The following is a 19,497-nucleotide window of genomic DNA, read 5'->3' as shown; positions in this document are numbered from 1 at the left end:
GTTCATCCACATGCATTCTTATCATCTCTGGAAGTGGGTTTTTTAAACTCCTCCAGCAGAATAATCTCTCTTAGAGCTTCATTGGTCTTATCTATTTTTAAGGCCCACATCAATCTATCAAAATGATTGTTTAATTCTTTCAAACCCAACCTAAGTCTTACCTGGTTCTTTCTTTATGTCTCAGAACCACTGTCTATAAGCATCTGATACCAATTTGTAGGCACTTAACACAGCCTGTTTAACCTCTTCATAATCCCTCGTCCCCTCATCTGACAGCGCTGCAAATACCTCACTAGCTCTGCCTACCAGTTTAGTCAGAACTAGCATTACCCACAAGTCCATCTGCCTAGCCAATTTTTCAAATGGAATAAAGAAGGCTTTGATATCTTTCTCATCAAAATGTGACAATTTATATATATCACTACTTTCTCTCTTCATTTCCATCCTGTTAACTTGACTTTCTTAAGGTGCAAATTTCTGAAGTTCAAATTCTCTCACTATTTCTCTTTCTTTTCTCTCTTTTTCTCTCTCTTTGCTCAGCTAAGAACCTTCTCTCTCTTTCTTTTTCCTCTCTTCCTCTCTCTCTTTCTTTCTTTATCTTCTAACTCAATTTTCCTCAATTGTAATTTAATTTTTTTCTAACTCTACTGCACTTGTCTGTTTCTCTGACACACCCACTTGTTTCAGTGATTCCCTTAAAATTTCAGCTTCACTTCTGTCCCAATTTTAACCTCTTTGTTAATTCTGTAAGTATGATATTTTTTCTTTCCTTCTAAACTTTCTTGGCAAATTTGGGAATCATCTTCAAACCCAGAACCTTTTTAGCCATTTTAAGAGCCATTTCTCTCTATTTTAATTTAACCAACTATATGTAACCAAAATTAAACAAAGTGTCTCATCTGTGTTTTATTTAAAGATCTAGGACACTAACTGGCAAGCATTTAAACCGACTCAGCTTTTCCCATACCCCAAATCTATTCAAACCTGTCCAAATTCCAGATGAAGGGCTTTTGCCCGAAACGTCGAATTTCCTGTTCCTTGGATGCTGCCTGACCTGCTGCGCTTTAACCAGCAACACATTTTCAGCGCCAAATTCCAGATGAGCCCCCAAACTGTTATGACATGGGGTAAACCCTTCTGCTAATTTAAACAAGACACACAGAAAAGCTCACCTCACCTGGTAATCTGTTGAAGTATGAATGACAAAGAACTACCCAAGTTGCACTATTTAAAGAAAAATCTTTTAACAATTTATTTGCTAACTCCACAAAAAGAGAATATTAAACAACAACTATCCACACTGTAAGCCTACTTTGTCTGTTCGATTTATCTACCTCCCACTCTACAACAATATACTGATCCAAAAAAAACCCTGATTAAGGTTTTCAAAAACATCAAGTTTCAAAACCAGCCAGCTGTCCACCTTCCCTTTGTAGATTTTCTGGTGTGAGTTCTTCAGTCTTCGGCTGCTCAGGTCTTTCATAGATAAAGGTACCTTTCAGGAAATGATTCTGTGGGCAGTCTGTATTTGTGCTCTTTGCTGCTCTGGCTAACTGTTCAAAATGCCCGATATCTATACCCAAAACACTGATTTATTTCACTGGTTTGATGTCATCAAAACTGTAAAGTTCAAAATCAATTGAGTTTGACTGGGTCAACTTCATAATGGGGGAAAAGAATCAAAATACTGTGATTTATATTCTATAATGCACTACTTGAAAGGGTAAAGAAAGTAGGTACACTCCCAACTTATAAAAGAAAATTGGACATAAGTGAGAAAGAGTAGAGGAGAGGAATTAAGGGAATAGCTTGCAACAGCCTGAACATCCATCTCATCGAACCTGACTTGACAATCACCTGATGAAGGAGTGTCGCTCCGAAAGCTAATGTGCTTCCAATTAAACCTGTTGGACTATAACCTAGTGTTGTGTGATTTTTAACTGTGTACAGCCTCACCAATGGCAGGGTGTGCAGATTCACGTCGGACTGTTCAGTTACCTCAGGATTCACAACTCGTGTTACCAGTGGTTGGAACAGCCCGCTGGATATCAAGCCTTGCCAGAAGATGAAAATTTTATCAGAAGTCACAAAGTTACCAATTTTCCTATATGATTGACTCAGATTAACAGTAAATGTGCACCAAGCTTCTGTACATAATGAGCTCCTATTTGTTTGATTTGAATAGTTGTTTACCTGTAGGGAGAATCTATGAACAAGTTACATATTACTCTACTAACCCTTTTTCATAAACACCTCCTACACACACATGCATGCCAACAAAAAGACAGTTTAAGGATGAAAGGGTATTAAATAGTGGTGAAACAGTTCAATAGCATCTGGCTTCAGAATTCAATGGAGGAGTTCCTTTTATTTCTTAAGTCCTTCAGTCCTCTTATCCTTTGGATTCTTTCACTCCTTTACAGGAGGCACAGAGCAACTATTTCACATATTAAATGATGTTTGCCTTATTCTTTAAAAACAACAGCTTATATCAACAAATGTGTGAAAGAAAAGTGGTTTTCTTTAACTTCAGGTAATCTAACAGAAAGAGACAGCCTACCACTCCTTCCAGAAGTCTAAGGGCTTCTTACTGCATTGTTCACACCCACAAATCTATCAGCAGTCCAGAAACTAACCTGACAATTATTAGCATCCATAACTGGTCACAATTCCACAAACCAATTAATTTGTTGTTGCTGGCCAAATCTTTGCACACTGGTATCATGCCATCTATTACATCCTCCCCCGTTGCTTGCAAAGGAAAAGTGTAAAATCACTTACAATATGTTCAGTAACTTGCCTTTTAAAAGTACCACAGTTCCTTCCTCAGTTGTTTGATATGAAATAGTCATTTGCCCAAATCAATACACAATCAAATATAATGTAACATTAAAACATACATTCTTTACACTGCAGAGTAGAAAGAAGTCATCCTTGGTCTCAAGAATCTGGTTAAGAGCATGATATTGCTTTCTGAACAATCAGGTTGAACTCAAATGTTAACTCTGCTTTCTCATCACAGATTGTGCCAAATCTGCTTAGTTTCTCCTTTTATTGCCTGAACAGCAGACCAAAATTGCAATCATGTCACAAAGTTGCACATTACTGAATATAAATAGCACAGAAAAGGCATAGTTGGAACATTCCTCACTATAGTGGACTAGAACTTCACAGTCTTGAGAACATATGGACATGAACACACAAAGAAGTTTAGTCCTTACCTAACATAATAAGTCAGAGCCTTATATATCAATGATTAGCATGTACAACAACATTTAATGTATAATGAATATAGAATAATAGAAAGTAGCACAAGTTGGCGACTGGGCCCTTTAATTCTGCTCCCCCATTCAATATGTTCATGGCCAATCAATAGTGTTTATTTGAGATCTAAATTTGAGCTTGGTCCTTGGTTTTGCTTTGCCTTCAAACAGTCTGTAAAGAACCCAAAATTAATGGTGTGGCATCAAACCACACAATAAGGAAATGCTGCTCATAACAGAAGACACATTTTCTTATAAATTTCCTCTTGCACTCATCAGGTGAATTTTAAAAAAACTTCATGGGAAAACCAATGTTTATTTCTTTCAGAGCAGGGTGCTCATGGATAAATGTGTTGGCATAGAAATTAATACACCAAATAATGATGAGTGACAGTTAACTGTCAGACTTAGTTTAAACTTTACACCAGGCTGGGGGGGAAAGAATAAATATCTCTAAATGTTTGTTCAGTGACTCCCCTACTCCAGTAAAAACAGAAAGGTTTGATAAGAGTGTCATTCTAACTTGTTGTGGGGATAGTTTCCCAGAACCAAGATCTCCCTGTGTAGCAGGTTACAGTCTCAGGCCCCGCCCATTAATTACGTGTGAAACTAGGCTCCGCCCATTAGTTACCATGGAAACAGCGCCCCGCCCATTCGTTACCAAAGAAGCTGCGCCCGCCTCCCAGAATCCACCGCGCAGCTCTGGGGGGGAGGTCAGAGGTCACGGTGCGTGAAGCGGGAGCCGCCATTTTGTCTCGGTTTTCTGTTGGTTGTGTTTTCTTCTTGAGGCGGTCGCAGCCGGAGTCATGGCGTACCGCGGGCAGGCACAGAAAGTGCAGAAAGTGATGGTGCAGCCCATCGTATCCTTCCAGTGGGTGGGGATGGGTTCCGATCGCGGGCGGGAAGGAAGGAGGATCAAGCTGCAACTCGAGGCCGGGGGCCTGGGCCTGACCCCGACCCTCCGGACCAGACTCTCGGCCCGGGCCTGCACCCGGCATCGCGGCCGTGGAGCCAGCTTGCCCCTCTCTGTCTCCATGAGGCCCCCTGTGTCGGTCAATTCGCCGTGTCATGGATGGCGAGCAGCTCCGCAGCACGAGCTCCATGTGCTGCCGGAGTCCGCCCTCACTCCCGTTGAAACCCGGCTTTTTAAACGCATTGTTTTGTTTTAAAGTTATATTCCGTCCCGTGTTTACGGCATCCTCAGGCTGGAAGGGCCAGTTACTCCTAGGAGTTTATAAGAGACTTTATTGAAACAAAGTGGGATTTTAGGGAGGTGCAGAAAACGTTTCGCTTTGTGGGGAAGTTTAGGTCTAGAAGATATAACCTCTCAGAGCGTTTAAAACAAACAGCGAACTTATTGTGTCCGGTGGTAGTGAATCTGTGGAAGCTTTGTCATTGAGTGTATTAAAGGTTGAGGTAGATTTTTAATCCGGAAATGAATCTAAATTTATTGGTCAAAAGACAGGAAAGTGGAATTGAGGATTATCCGATCAGCCACGATCTCATTGAATGACAGAATAGTCAGTGGTCTAAATAACCTACTTCTCTTATGTTTTGAAGGAATTGTTGAAACTAATAATCTGATATGCAGTGTAATATGTTGTGTAAAGTAGTTGCTCAGTTGTGTGGCACGTGGGGAGCCCTCACAAAGTATGATTGACATTTATGTAGCGCCTTTTAAAGTAGTGAAAAGCCATGAGTATTACTGGACAAAGGTTGTGTCCAGGCCATGTGAGATATTTGATTAGATGGCAAATGCCTGGTTAAAGAGGTAGATTTTATGATTTGTCTGAAAAGTGGAAAATGGGGTATGCAGTTAAATATATGCAATCATAAATAACAAAGCACCTATAATCAGGGATGTTCAAGAGGTTTGAATCAGATGAGGGCAGAGATTTGAAATTGCTGGAGAAGTTCACCAGGTCGGTCAGCATCTGTTCAGAGGAAGGGTCACTCAACTAGAAACATTAACTGCTATCCCTGCGCAGATCCTACCAAACCTGCTGGACTTTTCTAGCAATTTCTATTTTTGTCTTTGATTTTACAGCACCTGCAATTCTTTTAGTTTTTATGATGGATTTGTATAGTTGAGCTATATTGCATGGTAGAACTTGAAAACAAAGATGAAAACTTTCACATTACACCACTGTTTACCAGAAAACATTATAAATTGATTGAGTGTAGGGGTGGTGGATGAAAGAGCTATATGTATGTTTGAATTGAAGTTAAATACTGCAGGATAAATGACATGGGAATATGTGCAAAACTCTGCATCATTTTGAAGCCACTTTATTATGCTACCATTAAGAATTCCTACATAAGGGCAATTTTTGGTATAATACTGTTGCCCTGTATTTGTATCCATTCTGCAACTGAAGTTATCGAGAAAATGTAATTATAATGTTGCTGTATTTACATGATCATGATAAATGTGGGTATGGCAGTTTTACTGAGTGGAAACTTTTGTAAACATAGGAATCTAAACTTTCATCAGGATCTGGACATTAATATGGGTTTAGTCTCAGACCTGAATGTCACCTGGGTAGTGGAGTTAGCTGTCAGTACAAATTTGGATGCACCCAGCTTCATTGATTTTTGTTTTTGTCAGAGCCAGGCATAGACTTGTCTTCTGAGTTTAATTCTATAGGTTAAAAAGGGGAATACCACTGGGGTTCATCTTCCTGATACCCCAGTATATGCATTCTGAAAATGGTTGTTTGTGAATGTGGGATGAGGGTACCATTGAGTTTATGATGCTCTGCAGTTTGTAGACAGTTACTTGAGATACATTATTAATAACTATTTTTGGATTGACTTCAATGCTGACATCAATCATAGTGGCTGCCTAGGTAAACACAACAGTACTGTGACTGTAAACAATTTTGAGGTAAGTATGACTATGCATCATATTTTCATTAGAATGGTGCCCATACCACAAACTGGTTATCCAACCAAGACGAGTGGAGAGTATTTTGTTCAGATAATGTATTGTTTGGATAACGGATCTGATCGTAAACAAGCGGTAATTTGAGTGCCAGTCATTCAAACATGCCTCTGTTATCTGTCAATGTCTGCCATAATGCCGTTTAACTGATAACTGAATGCTGAGTTGCCTAATGCTGTTTTTACAGGACCTTGGGATCTTGTTGGGATAATCTGAAATTTGGATAATTGATGTTCAGATAATTGAGGTTGCCTGCCCATCTCATTCAGATAATCAATGTTGTTCTATGTACCTTGCATGCTGTCTATAACCAGTCTGGTATGGGCACCATTCTAATGAAAATATGATGCCTCTTATGAAGGAGATGTTTATTATATAACACATATGTAAATATGTTCCTTAACGGAGAGTACAACAGAATCTTATTTTCAGATACCTTCAGAATGTAAGCACTTACTGTTTAACTTCCGTCTTTTTACATAATTAAGTATTGTGGCAGTGATGTTTGATTGTACCTGCTCATAAGTGAACCGCTTAATAATGACTGCTGCATAGTTCATCAAAGAGCAGTTTAAATCTCAGCTTAATTGCATCCTTTTTGCTGAGTCAGATTTTGAGTTCATACCCATTCCAGAGACTTGAACGCAATCTAATCTGACTCTATTGCATTACTGAGGGAGTGTTGACAGCTTAGAGGTGCTGTTTTATTCAAACTATCTGGAAATAATTTGTTTCCGACTTAAAATACTTTTTTTCTTTACTTCAGAGATCCAGGATCCAAGTATGGTTATATGAACAAGTCAACATGAGGATAGAAGGCTGTATAATTGTAAGTATGAAAATTAGCCTGGAGTTCTGTTGTGTAGTTAATTGGATTGTGAAAAGTGAATCAAGCTGTTTTGGCTGACAACAGACCAGAAAACCTGAAGTTGCATCAAATCAGTGCAACCATCAGATGTTTTCTATAAGTGTGATGCCAGCTGTAATTGCGATGTACCGTTTCCTTGTGCAAACTTGTACAAGATGGAACGATGGTGGTTTAAACTATAACCGATCCCAATAATGCAAGCATGAGCCCTAATCTCAAGACTAGCTATACAACAATGCAACCTTGAAAGAATTAGCTTTATATGCTTTTGGAGTTGCCTGCATGGTACCATCAGTAGAAAATGGTGAAAAATACAGAGGATTTGCAAACCTTTATCTATAACCGAACAGCAAGATAGATTAATGAACTTGGAGTCCTTAATTTGTGGTTTATCTGCAGTTATTAACATGAATGACCATACAGATAAGGAGTCCTCTTTACCTGCTCTGTTATTCAGTCAGATTATGGTTGTTCTGATTGAATAGTCACAGGTCCACATTCCTGCCTACTCGCAATATTCATTCACTCCCTTGTTAGGCAGGAATTTATCTGTACAGTCAGTCTCTTGGTTGCAAGCAGGTTCTATTCTGGGGTTTGTTTGCAAGTCGATTTGTACACAAATTGGAACACAATACAGTGCAATATAAAGGAGTTGTTCATAAGTTCAGGAGATGTACATTTGTTAGGTCTTTAATAAAAAACACCACTGTATGAGATTGCATTTGTAAATTGGGACCATGCTGGAATAGTATCCTCTTGTGGCTATTTGTATACTGTATATGCTTGTACTGGAATAACTTTTAATTAATTGTAACTCCATGTGCTGCACATTGTTCTTGTCTGTCCTGTAATGGTATTATATTTTTTTGGTGGGGATAATATTGCATATATCCCTAGCTGATCAAATTTCATTTTTTAAACTTCCAACAAACCAGTAGAAAAACTGGCTCTCATTAAATTCTTTTTGTTGAGAAAAAGTTCTTAAAATCAAATCTTGGTGGAAACTTGTTTGTACATGCATGGACAACCTTTTTGAAGTTGGTTGCATAAGTAGATATTATTGGGGTACTGGGAGAATACGTTTGCGTAAGAACTTTTCATTGCATATGTGATGTGTCCTGAATGCTCTTGCTAATCCAACTGTTAATCAGAGATATTATGGCCAATGGGGGAGGATAAGAATGATATTTCTGACAGAGGCCTGAAAACATATGAAACATTCAAGAATTTGCTCACTCCGGTAAACCACTGTGATACACTTTGTCAGCTTGAGCAACAGTATAAGTTCAAGCCACTTGCAGTTGCAGAAAACTACTGATTTAGTTATCATTTACCCAGTGAGGACATATGGCAAAATTGATGTTGCTTTGTTGGAAAAAATCTATCCTTCTGTTGTAATTTAAAATTTTTAATGAGAGCATCTGGGACAGATTTGTGTGTGGTTTATAAAATTAGAGAGCATCTATAGTAGGTTATTGGCATTGGTCAAATCCTGAAAAGATATCATGCAGATGCCCCTATTTTCTGGGGAAGAGAATTCCAAAGACTTGGGAATGTCTGCGGAAAAAAAGAAGTTCCTTATTTCTGCCCTAAATTGAAGGTCATTTCCTTCTTAAACTGTGTCCCAATTTTTCCCACAAGGAGATAGATCCTTATAGCAATAGACAATAGGTGCAGGAGTAGGCCATTCAGCCCTTCGAGCTTGCACCGCCATTCAATATGATCGTAGCTGATCATTCCTAATTAGTATCCTCTTCCTGCCTTATCTCCATAACCCTTGATTCCACTATCTTTGAGAGCTCTATCCAACTCTTTCTTAAATTAATCCAGAGACTGGGCCTATACTGCCCTCTGGGGCAGAGCATTCCACACAGCCACCATTCTCTGGGTGAAGGAGTTTCTCCTCATCTCTGTCATAAATGGTCTACCCCGTATTTTTAAGCTGTGTCCTCTGGTTCGGCACTCACCCATCAGCGGAAACATGTTTCCTGCTGCCAGAGTGTCCAATCGTTTCATAATCTTATATGTTTCAATCAGATCCCCTCTCAGCCTTCTAAACTCAGGGGTATACAAGCCCAGTCGCTTCAGTCTTTCAGTGTAAGGTAATCCTGCCATTCCAGGAATTGACCTCGTGAACCCACGCTGCAGTCTCTCAACAGCCAGAATGGAGACCAGAACTGCACACAGTACTCCAGGTGTGGTCTCACCACGGCCCTGTACAGCTGCAGAAGCACCTCTTTGCTTCTATATTCAATTCCTTTTATTATGAAGGCCAGCATACTATTAGCTTTCTTCACTATCTGTGTACCTGCATGCTTGCCTTCATTGACTGGTGTACAAGAACACCCAGATCTCTCTGTACTGCCCCTTTACCTAAATTTATTCCATTGAGGTAATAACCTGCCTTCCTGTTCTTGCTACCAAAGTGGATATCCATACATTTATCCACATTAAACTGCATCTGCCATACATCAGCCCACTCCCCTAACTTGCCCAGGTCACCCTGTAATCTCCTAACATCCTCATCACATTTCACCCTGCCACCCAGCTTTGTATCATCAGCAAATTTGCTAATGTTATTGCTGATACCATCTTCTATATCATTAACATATATTGTAAAATGCTGCGGTCCCAGCACGGATCCCTGCGGTACCCCACTGATCACTGCTTGCCATTCCGAAATGGAGCCGTTTATCATTACCTTTTGTTTCCTATCAGCCAACCAATTTTCAATCTAATCTAGTACTTTGCCCCCAATACCATGCGTCCTAATTTTACTCACTAACTTCCTGTGTGGGACTTTATCAAAAGCTTTCTGAAAGTCCAGGTACACTACATCTACTGGATCTCCCTCATCCATCTTCAGAGTTACATCCTCAAAAAAATTCAAGAAGATTAGTCAAGCATGATTTCCCCTTCATAAATCCATGCTGACTCTGTCCTATCCTGTTACTACTATCCAGATGTGCCATAATTTCATCCTTTATAATAGACTCCAGCATCTTTCCCACCACTGAGGTCAGACTAACTGGTCTATAATTTCCTGCTTTCTCTCTCCCACCTTTCTTAAAAAGTGGTATAACATTAGCCACCCTCCAATCCTCAGGAACCGACCCCGAATCTATCGAACTCTGGAAAATAATCACCGACGCATCCTTGATTTCCTGAGCCACCTCCTTCAGTACCCTGGGATGTAGACATCAGGCCCCAGAGACTTATCAACCTTCGGACCTAACAGTCTCTCCAACACCAATTCCTGGCAAATATAGATTCCCTTAAGTTCAGGTCCTTCAGCCACTGTTACCTCAGGGAGATTGCTTGTGTCTTCCCCAGTGAACACAGATCTGAAGTACCCATTTAATTCTTCTGCCATTTCTTTGTTCCCCGTAATATATTCCCCGTTTCTGTCTTCAAGGGCCCAATTTTAGTCCTAACCCTTTTTTTTGCCTTGCACATACTTTAAAAAGCTTTTACTATCCTCCTTTATATTATTGGCCAGTTTACCTTTGTACCTCATTTTTCCTCTGCGTGTTTCCTTCTTAGTAATCCTCTGTTGCTCTTTAAAAGCTTCCCAGTTCTCAGTTTTCCCACTTATCTTTGCTATGTTATACGTTTTCTCTTTTAACTTTATATGTTTCTTAATTTCCCTCGTCAGCCACGGCCGCCCATGCCTCCTCCTGGGATCTTTCTTCCTTTTAAGAATGAACTGATCCTGCAACTTCTGAATTATACACAGAAATATCCGCCATTGTTCCTCCACGGTCATCCCTGCTAAGGTATTGCACCATTGAACTTTGGCTAGCTCCATAGTTCCCTTTATTCAACAGAAGTACTGTCACTTCCGACTGTACCCTCCCTCTCAAATTGCAGATTGAAGCTTAATGTATTATAGTCACTACTTCCCAATGGCTCCTTCACTTCGAGGTCTCTGACCAATTCTGGTTCATTACACAATACCAGATCCAGAATTGCTTTCTCCTTGGTCAGCTCCAGCACCAGCTGCTCTAAGAATCCATATCTGAGGCACTCCACAGAGTCTCTTTCTTGAGGTCCGATACCATCCTGATTCTCCCAGTCTATCTGTATGTTAAAATCCCCCATAACAACTGTAGTAACATCTTTGCGACAGGCCAATTTCAGCTCCTGATTCATCTTACATCCGACATCCAGACTACTGTTTGGGGGCCTGTAGATGACTCCCAAGAGGGTCTTTTTACCCTTAGTATTTCGCAGCTCTATCCACACTGACTCTACATCCCCTGACTCTAGGTCCCTCCATGCAAGGGACTGAATATCCTCCCTTACCAACAAGGCCACCCCACCCCCTCTGCCCGTCAGTCTGTCCTTACGATAGCACATGTAGCCTTGAATATTCATTTCCCAGGCCCTATCCACTTGAAGCCACGTCTCAGTTATCCCCACAATGTTGTATCTGCCAATTTCCAGAAGAGCCTCAAGCTCATCCATCTTATGTCTAATGCTTTGTGCATTCATATATAGTATTTTTAATTTATTACTGCTCTCACCCTTCCCATCAACCCCTATTTTACTCAACCTTACAGCATGATCCCTTTTTGAGTTTTCTGCCTCATTGATCCAGTTGTCTTTCTTGACTTCTCTTGTTCTAACTTTCCCTTCAATTTCTTTTCTAAACATCCAGTTTGTCCCCCCCCCCCCCCCTTCTCGCTACTTAGTTTAAATGTAGCGGTGTTGCAGTAGAAAACCTACCTGCCAGAATGCTGGTCCCTAACCTATTAAGGTGCAAACCATCTCTCTTGTAGAATTTATGCTTACCACAAAATATGCCCCAGTGATCCAAGAATTTAAATCCTTGCTTCCTGCACCAGTTCCCCAACCACACTTTTTCAAGTCCATTATCTCCCTGTTTCTGGCCCCACCAGCCCGAGGAACTGGAAGCAAACAGGAGATAACCACCTTCGACGTTCTGCTTTTCAGCCTTCTTCCTAGTTCTCTGAAGTCCTGCTGTGGTATGTTCCTCCCCTTCTTCCCGCCATTATTTGTGCCGACATGTACCACCACCTCTGGCTCTTCACCCTCGTCCTTGAGGATTTTCCGCACTCTGTCTGTGATGTCTTTCACCCTGGCACCAGGAAGGCAACACACCATCCTTAAATCCTGTCTGCTGCCACAAAAACCCTGGTCAGTTCCTGTCACGATGGAGTCCCCTATTACCACAGCTCTGTGCGATGTCCGACTCTTACGCTCTGCCTCTGCGCCAACATTTGATTGACAGACCTGGCCGCCTTGCGAACTGGCAGTGTCATCAGTCTCTACTGTTTCCAAAAGCTTCGACTTCTTCCTGACAGGTACTTCTCCCGGGGTCTCTTGCACCTGTCTCCTCTCTGCCTTCCTCATCGTCTGCTCTCTTCTGGCATGATTGGTGTAATAACCTCGCTGAAGGTCTTGTCCAGAAAGATCTCGTTCTCTCGGATGAGCCTTAGGTCCTCGAGTTTTTTCATCAGCGCTGCCGTATGCTCGGCCAATAGCTGAATGTGCACACACTTTCCACACATATGTGAGCCAGACACACCAGAGTCGTTGACTCCCACATTAAGCGCATAGCGCACTGAACCAGCTGGGCAGTCATGTCTTCACCCTCTTCAACTGTGTCGTAATCACTTCACTCAACCTCCTTGTCAAAGACTCCTGAGCTGAAGCCTCATTCTTCGATCCAAACTTTCTTAGACCCTCTTTTTGTGGCAATGCACCCTGTTAGTTCATTTCAGCATCTTGTTTATGTCAATTGTATCACCTCTCCTTCTAAACTCTAATAGGTACAGACCCAGCCTCTGTAACCTTTCCTCATAAGATGAACCCCTGCTGTTCCCTGTGTATCCTAAGTATCGGTCAAGTGGACCTTAACTGAAATATTTGTAATGCTATTACATCCTTTCTTAAATAAAGACTGTTCATTTCTACCATTTGTAATCTGTATAGTTGTGCTCTTGAAACTTATTGAAATCAATGGATTAAATTGTATGTTGTTGGGGTGACTCTTTGTGTGAGATGTTAAGTTACTGTGCTGTCTGCCTGTTGCACTGGATATTAGATACTATGGCACTTTTTCACGATCTGTGTTCTGGTGTCCTGGTCACCATTTCTCCCTCAACTGATTGTATCTTTTTCAAAATTTTAGTTTTTTTTCAGGAATGCTGCTGGTTTTTTTTTGTTTTCATGGGGGCATGAAGGTGTGTGTGTTTTGATCCCAAACACTGGTAACATTCAAGATTTGCAGACTGAGAGCAACATTTGATTTAACTATTACCTCAAAACCTGATGATTTATCATTGATGTGACAAAAAAAAGTACTCAATTAGTAAGAAAATCTTTGGACATCTTTTCTGTGGGTTTTTGGTGTGTTAAATCGATTTTCCAGCAGTAGAGTTCTCTGGTTTCAGTAAAATCTATTAGCTGTATTCCCCTGCACAATTCTGGAGCATGGCTGAAATTCTCTAGCTTGAGTTTGTGAATGTGGATTTTGATCCTGATTTGTGATTAATCTTCTTCTCTTAAGCTTGGCAAATGACAGTCCCAGCTGTTATGGAAAATAATGACTTTTTTTTAAACCACAGGGGTTTGATGAATATATGAACCTTGTTTTGGATGATGCAGAAGAAATTCACATGAAATCAAAATCAAGAAAACCATTGGGTAAGTTGGTTAACACAGTCCTCCTCTTTCAATAGAATATCTTTATTAAGAAATAATTGGAAGAAATTAATTGTGAAATCTCTTTTCTCCGTTTAAGCTTTCCAAGATATGTTCTCCTACAGTGGTATCTTTTCTATTTAATCTGTTTTCTTCCATTAAAACTCTCATTGATGCATTTGACATTTCAGTCTTTCTTTCAGGAAGAAATTTTATAGTCTGTGTTCTTTCTTTGGACATAAGTGTCACTGTCAAGGCCAGCATTTGTTATTCATCCCTAATTGACCTAGAATTGACTGAAATGGCTCAGCAACAGAGAGCAGTTAAGAGTCAGCCACATTGGTGTGGATCTGGAGTCCCATCTTGGCTAGAGCAGGCCCAATGACATTATACACCACTAAATCAGGGTGTTTGTTTCAGATTATTGTCAGGTTGCTCTGTGAAATTACTGGATCTGCTTAACTTGGTGCTTAATGTACCAAAGTAGTGTGATATAATAGCGGGGAAAATGTTGAGTAAAATGACTACGGACAGTGTAGCACTATAGTTAGTATCAATTCTTCATGGATAGTAAAAAGGCAAGTCTGTATGGCTTACTGCCCTGATTGTTATCTGCAGTTAACAATGAAAGATGTTAATTATGGGTGGAGTGTGGGTCTGATTGTGTTGCACTTCCAGGAATGTTAAAGAATTTCATTCAAGTGGCAGCCTTTTGTCTCGTAAGATGATGGTTTGCGGTAGGGTGGTCAACTGTGTAATAAGTACGTTCACCTTTTTCTACAGAGAAAGACTTAGCTGAGTTTTTTTGAAGAAGTAACAAAGAAGATTGATGAGGGGAGAGTAGTAAATGTGATCTATATGGACTTCAGTAAGGCGTTCGACAAGGTTCCCCACGGGAGACTGATTAGCAAGGTTAGATCTCATGGAATACAGGGAGAACTAGCCATCTGGATACAGAACTGGCTCAGAGGGTGGTGGTGGAAGGTTGTTTTTCAGACTGGAGGTCTGTAACCAGTAGAGTGCCACAAGGATCGGTGCTGGGTCCTCTACTTTTTGTCACTTACATAAATGATTTCGATGCGAGCATAAGAGATACAGTTAGTAAGTTTGCAGATGACACCAAAATTGGAGGTGTAGTGTATAGTGAAGAGGGTTACCTCAGATTACAAAAGGATCTGGACCAGATGGGCTGAGAAGTGGCAGATGGAGTTTAATTCAGATAAATACGAGGTGCTGCATTTTGGGAAAGCAAATCTTAGCAGGACTTATACACTTAATGGTAAGGTTCTAGGGAGTGTTGCTGAACAAAGAGACCTTGGAATGCAGGTTCATAGCTCCTTGAAAGTGGAGTCGCAGGTAGATAGGATAGTGAAGGCGGCGTTTGGTCTGCTTTCCTTCATTGGTCAGCGTATTGAGTACAGGAGTTGGGAGGTCATGTTGCAGCTGAACAGGACATTGGTTAGGCCACTGTTGGAATATTGCGTGCAATTCTGGTCTTTTTTCTATCGGAAAGATGTTGTGAAACTTGAAAGGGTGCAGAAAAGATTTACAAGGATGTTGCCAGGGTTGGAGGATTTGAGCAACAAGGAGAGGCTGAACAGGCTGGGACTGATTTCCCTGGAGCATCAGAGACTGAGGGGTGACCTTTATATAGAGGTTTACAAAATTGAGGGGCATGGATAGGATGAATAGACAAAGTCTTCCCTGGGATGGGGGAGTCCAGAACTAGAGGACATAGGTTTAGGGTGAGAGTGAAAAGATATAAAAGAGACCTCAGGGGCAACTTTTTCATGATGAGGATGGTACGTGTACGGAATGAGCTGCTAGAGGGTGTGGTGGAGGCTGGTACAGTTGCAACATTTAAGAGGCATTTGGATGGATACATGAATAGGAAGGGTTTGGAGGGATATAGGCCGGGTGCTGGCGGTTGGGATAACTGGTCAGCGTGGACATGTTGGATTGGAGGGTCTGTTTCCATGCTGTACACCTCTATGACTCTGAGAAGGTGCACTGCAGATCTATTTGTATAAGTTCATTGGCAGGAAAGTTGCAGTTGAAAAAGAAAACAAATATCCCATCCTTGAATTTGGTCTGTTTTATCATTTCAGTTGCTGAAATTTAATTGTACTGTGGAAAAATTCAATTATATGTTTACATCATACAATTTTTTGATGTAAGGAATAATAATTGCCTAATGGTACACAGTGTAACATCCAGTGCAGTGTCTCAAATAGTTAACATTAAAGAATACATGTTGTCCATTTTTGATACTTAAAAGTTTTTGCATCATTATTTTGCCAAGGCAGCCAACTGGAAATTACACAGCATTAATTCTAAATTTTTATAGTTGAAACAGAAGTCCATTCCCTTTTTGCTTCTAGTTATATGCTTTTGGTTGTCATTCATCAGTCATTTACCAGCTTTGCTGAGTTGCTGGCATTTTCTCATGAGTGTAAAGAGTTATAGATCTGAGTCTTATTCTTGCAATTTATAGCATTACAATGTTGAAATGTCAGCCTAGCTTCTGAGAATATGCTTGTAGTGAGGGTAATGTCACCTTTGGAATGAAGTATTTACCTGAACACAGAAAAAGGGTCTCAGATAAAAGATTCCAGGCTTCTGATTTATTGGCTATAGTGCTTTGCATACCAAAAGCCTTATTTGCAGTGTAGTATTCTGGAAGTATTCTTTCCTAATTTAGTCAGTGATAGTTGCTGGGTTGTGAAGCACTCTAGTAAAACAAACCACATTATTCTTTGTATTTCTAAATGTATGGTAGGCATCCCAGAGCAAGTAGTGATTGGTTACTCCTGTTGGGAGTCAAATGCTATTGCTTCTATTTCAATTTGCACCAAAATGCTAATTCACTTCAATAGTTTTGTGATCTTTTTAACTGCACTAGTGTTGAGAACTTTCTTAATCATTTCTGTTGAAAATGTGTTGCTGGTTAAAGCGCAGCAGGTCAGGCAGCATCCAAGGAACAGGAAATTCGACGTTTCGGGCAAGGATGCCTTCCTTGAAGAAGCTCTAAAAACACATTTTCAGCTCTGATCTCCAGCATCTGCAGACTTCACTTTTTACTCTAAGATTTTAACCTACTGCGAATCCTCTTGCAAGGATGCCTTCCTTGAAGAAGCTCTAAAAAGAAGGGCTTATGCCCGAAACGTCGAATTTCCTGTTCCTTGGATGCTGCCTGACCTGCTGCACTTTAACCAGCAACACATTTTCAGCTCTGATCTTCAGCATCTGCAGACCTCACTTACTACTTAATCATTTCTGTACCTATTTAAGTCATAGAAAGGCCTCCCATTAATGTATTGGGCAGGGAAGCTGACCACATTATCCTGCTGTTGAAACAATAATCTCTTCCTTTTTGTACAAGCAGACATTGGGCCTGTGGGTTACTTTGTCATTGAATGAATACAGCTCCCCTTTAGGTAGTGAGTTTTCTGCTGAACTTTAGAGGAGGATTTGAATCCACAACCAGCTGACTTTGCTGCCAACTGACTCAAATTGATAGGGAGTAGATAGAAACTGGACCTTTTAGAGTAAGTAAGAGTCGAGAGCGGGGGGGTCACTGATCTAAATTAATTGACAAAGGAACCAATGACAACATAAAGATAAACATTTATGGGAGTATTTATGAACTGAAATCTGCAATGAATATACCATACTGAAAAGATAGTGGAGGCAGTTTTGATTACTGTTTTAAAAATTAAATTTTAGTAAGCTCATAAAGGAGGAATGAAATGTCAATATAAGGGGAAAAGGGGATGTGATGCTGTAACACGAAACATCGTACTATTATGGTTGACTGTTGACGCAGAAGTTAAAAGGAAATGGTTGTATTCTTTCGATAAAGTCTGTTCTTAATGAGTTTTTCTCTGTCTTTCAGGTCGTGTTATGCTAAAAGGGGACAACATCACCTTATTACAGAGTGTCCACAGTTAGGACTGGATTCACTGGCATTTCATTGCCTTACTTACTATGAGAAAAATTGAACACAGGCTTTTAATTACATTTCAGATACACTGTCGAACGAGTGACCTGGGCTTATACTTTTTTTGAACCTCACTACAGTAATAATTTTGAATAAAAAAAGTTATAACTGTCTATCCTTCCATGTTATTTGTAGTTGAATACAAAGATTTATACAATCTTATTTACTTCAGTTTGTTACTGTAATTTCTGACTACTGTCAGCACAAACTGGATAGTATGCCATTTGGCACCAAGGGAAAGCATGTTAGGATGCCTGGTGAAGTGATAGTCTGCAGTTTATTGTCTTGTGTGAGTACATAATGTTGCATTTTCTATTGTCTGGCAATCAAATGTTGAAACCAAATAGATTCATCCTCCAGCTGATGACTTGCGTGAACCTGACCAGAACAGCAGCTACCTGTTGATCATTTTTGGAATCTGGCAGAGTGTCAATTATCATCTTTGCAGTTAGTGAAGAAAAAGCAGGAGAATGCCTAAAACTTAAATCTTTGATTAGCATATCATTGAAAAGAAATGACATTGTAAGATTGCTATGAGAGTATTGCAGGCAAAAACATTCTAGTTAAACTTTTAACGGTATGCCAATGAAAATTTGACTCGCCCAGTATCTTGCATTTAATATTCCGGTGAAATTTGCTTTTTCAAATGGTTTAATATTTTCTCTTAAGAAAAAAGTTACAGGCTTGTACATGGCACCAAGAGATGGACAGTATAGTACAATGTTAACAACTGCCTTTGTACAAAGGGTTTCAGTGTGAGAGCTACCTGGTATTCCCTGTTTCCCACTCTGAGAAAGTAAATATCATTATCTCACTGTTACATTAGGTCAAAAGTGAATTCAGTAGAACACTAGCAGTATAATTTTTAACTTACAAATTTTAAAAATTGAGAATTTTGTAATTTTACCATAGAACAAAGTTTATGATGAACAATTGTATGACAAACAAAGTCCTTTTTGGGTTACCTTGCACAGACTAGGCGATGTCCTGTTTAATGTAAAACCTGTTCTTCGTTATTTTCCTGTCTTTGCAACAAAAGAATACGCAGTTGGTCTTCCCAGTGGGCATTCAGAAGGCAGAGGTGTGATCACCTATCCATTGGCTGTGTGACTTGTTCTCAAGGCCTGTCAGCAATAGAATACATGTTAGCAATTGATGTATTCTACGTTTCCTGCAATCTTTTATTCAATCATGGTAGACCTGATGGATCAGGCAGTGGGCACAATGATGTTTTGTTTTTCTGCCTTGACTTATATAACTAAACATTCTCTGTATGGCATACCATATTGTTTCTTGCCCTTTCCACCACAAGCTGCAGCTGACATGTCAACTTCTAGACACAGTTTATCAACTGTCACCCAACAGTGAACACCATCTTTATCTGAATATGACTACATGATTTCAGATAGTGACATTGTACTGCTTTACTCGCAGTAAATTCTTTTTTTATTATGTATACAACTGATGTAATGTATGCATAAACTTGCAGTGTTAGCATCATGATTCTCTTAATTCTGCATATTCAGCAGTTTCATGGGTTACATTCAATGCTGTTTATATGTTGAGAATATTTGAAACAGCTGAAGTACTAAGTTGTCAAAAGGTAAACTTTATTCCCTTTACTGACCTCAAAGAAAAACACATTAATCTGGTTTTTGATTATCTTGTCATTATGCGAAGTTGCAATGTCATCCTGTATAAAAGCGTTTCCTGCAGCTGCTTTTGACATTTTCACTGTTAAAACAGTTACCTT

The 19,497-nt window shown here is 39.9% G+C and overlaps 1 protein-coding gene across 1 annotated transcript; it reads left to right on the top strand.

The window, feature by feature from the left end:
* The first annotated feature begins 3,972 nt into the window (after positions 1–3,972).
* Positions 3,973–17,857, top strand: snrpe (small nuclear ribonucleoprotein polypeptide E). The gene is made up of 5 exons (XM_060845070.1): positions 3,973–4,123; positions 6,626–6,652; positions 6,974–7,036; positions 13,669–13,747; positions 17,640–17,857. Exons 1-5 carry the CDS (start codon positions 4,070–4,072, stop codon positions 17,693–17,695), a joined length of 279 nt encoding a protein of 92 aa, XP_060701053.1. The 5' UTR covers positions 3,973–4,069; the 3' UTR covers positions 17,696–17,857.
* The last annotated feature ends 1,640 nt before the right edge of the window (positions 17,858–19,497 follow it).

This window comes from Hemiscyllium ocellatum, chromosome 26 (assembly GCF_020745735.1).
Source record: "Hemiscyllium ocellatum isolate sHemOce1 chromosome 26, sHemOce1.pat.X.cur, whole genome shotgun sequence".
Taxonomy (NCBI): Eukaryota; Metazoa; Chordata; class Chondrichthyes; order Orectolobiformes; family Hemiscylliidae; genus Hemiscyllium; species Hemiscyllium ocellatum.
This window is presented reverse-complemented; position numbering and strand designations above follow the sequence as displayed.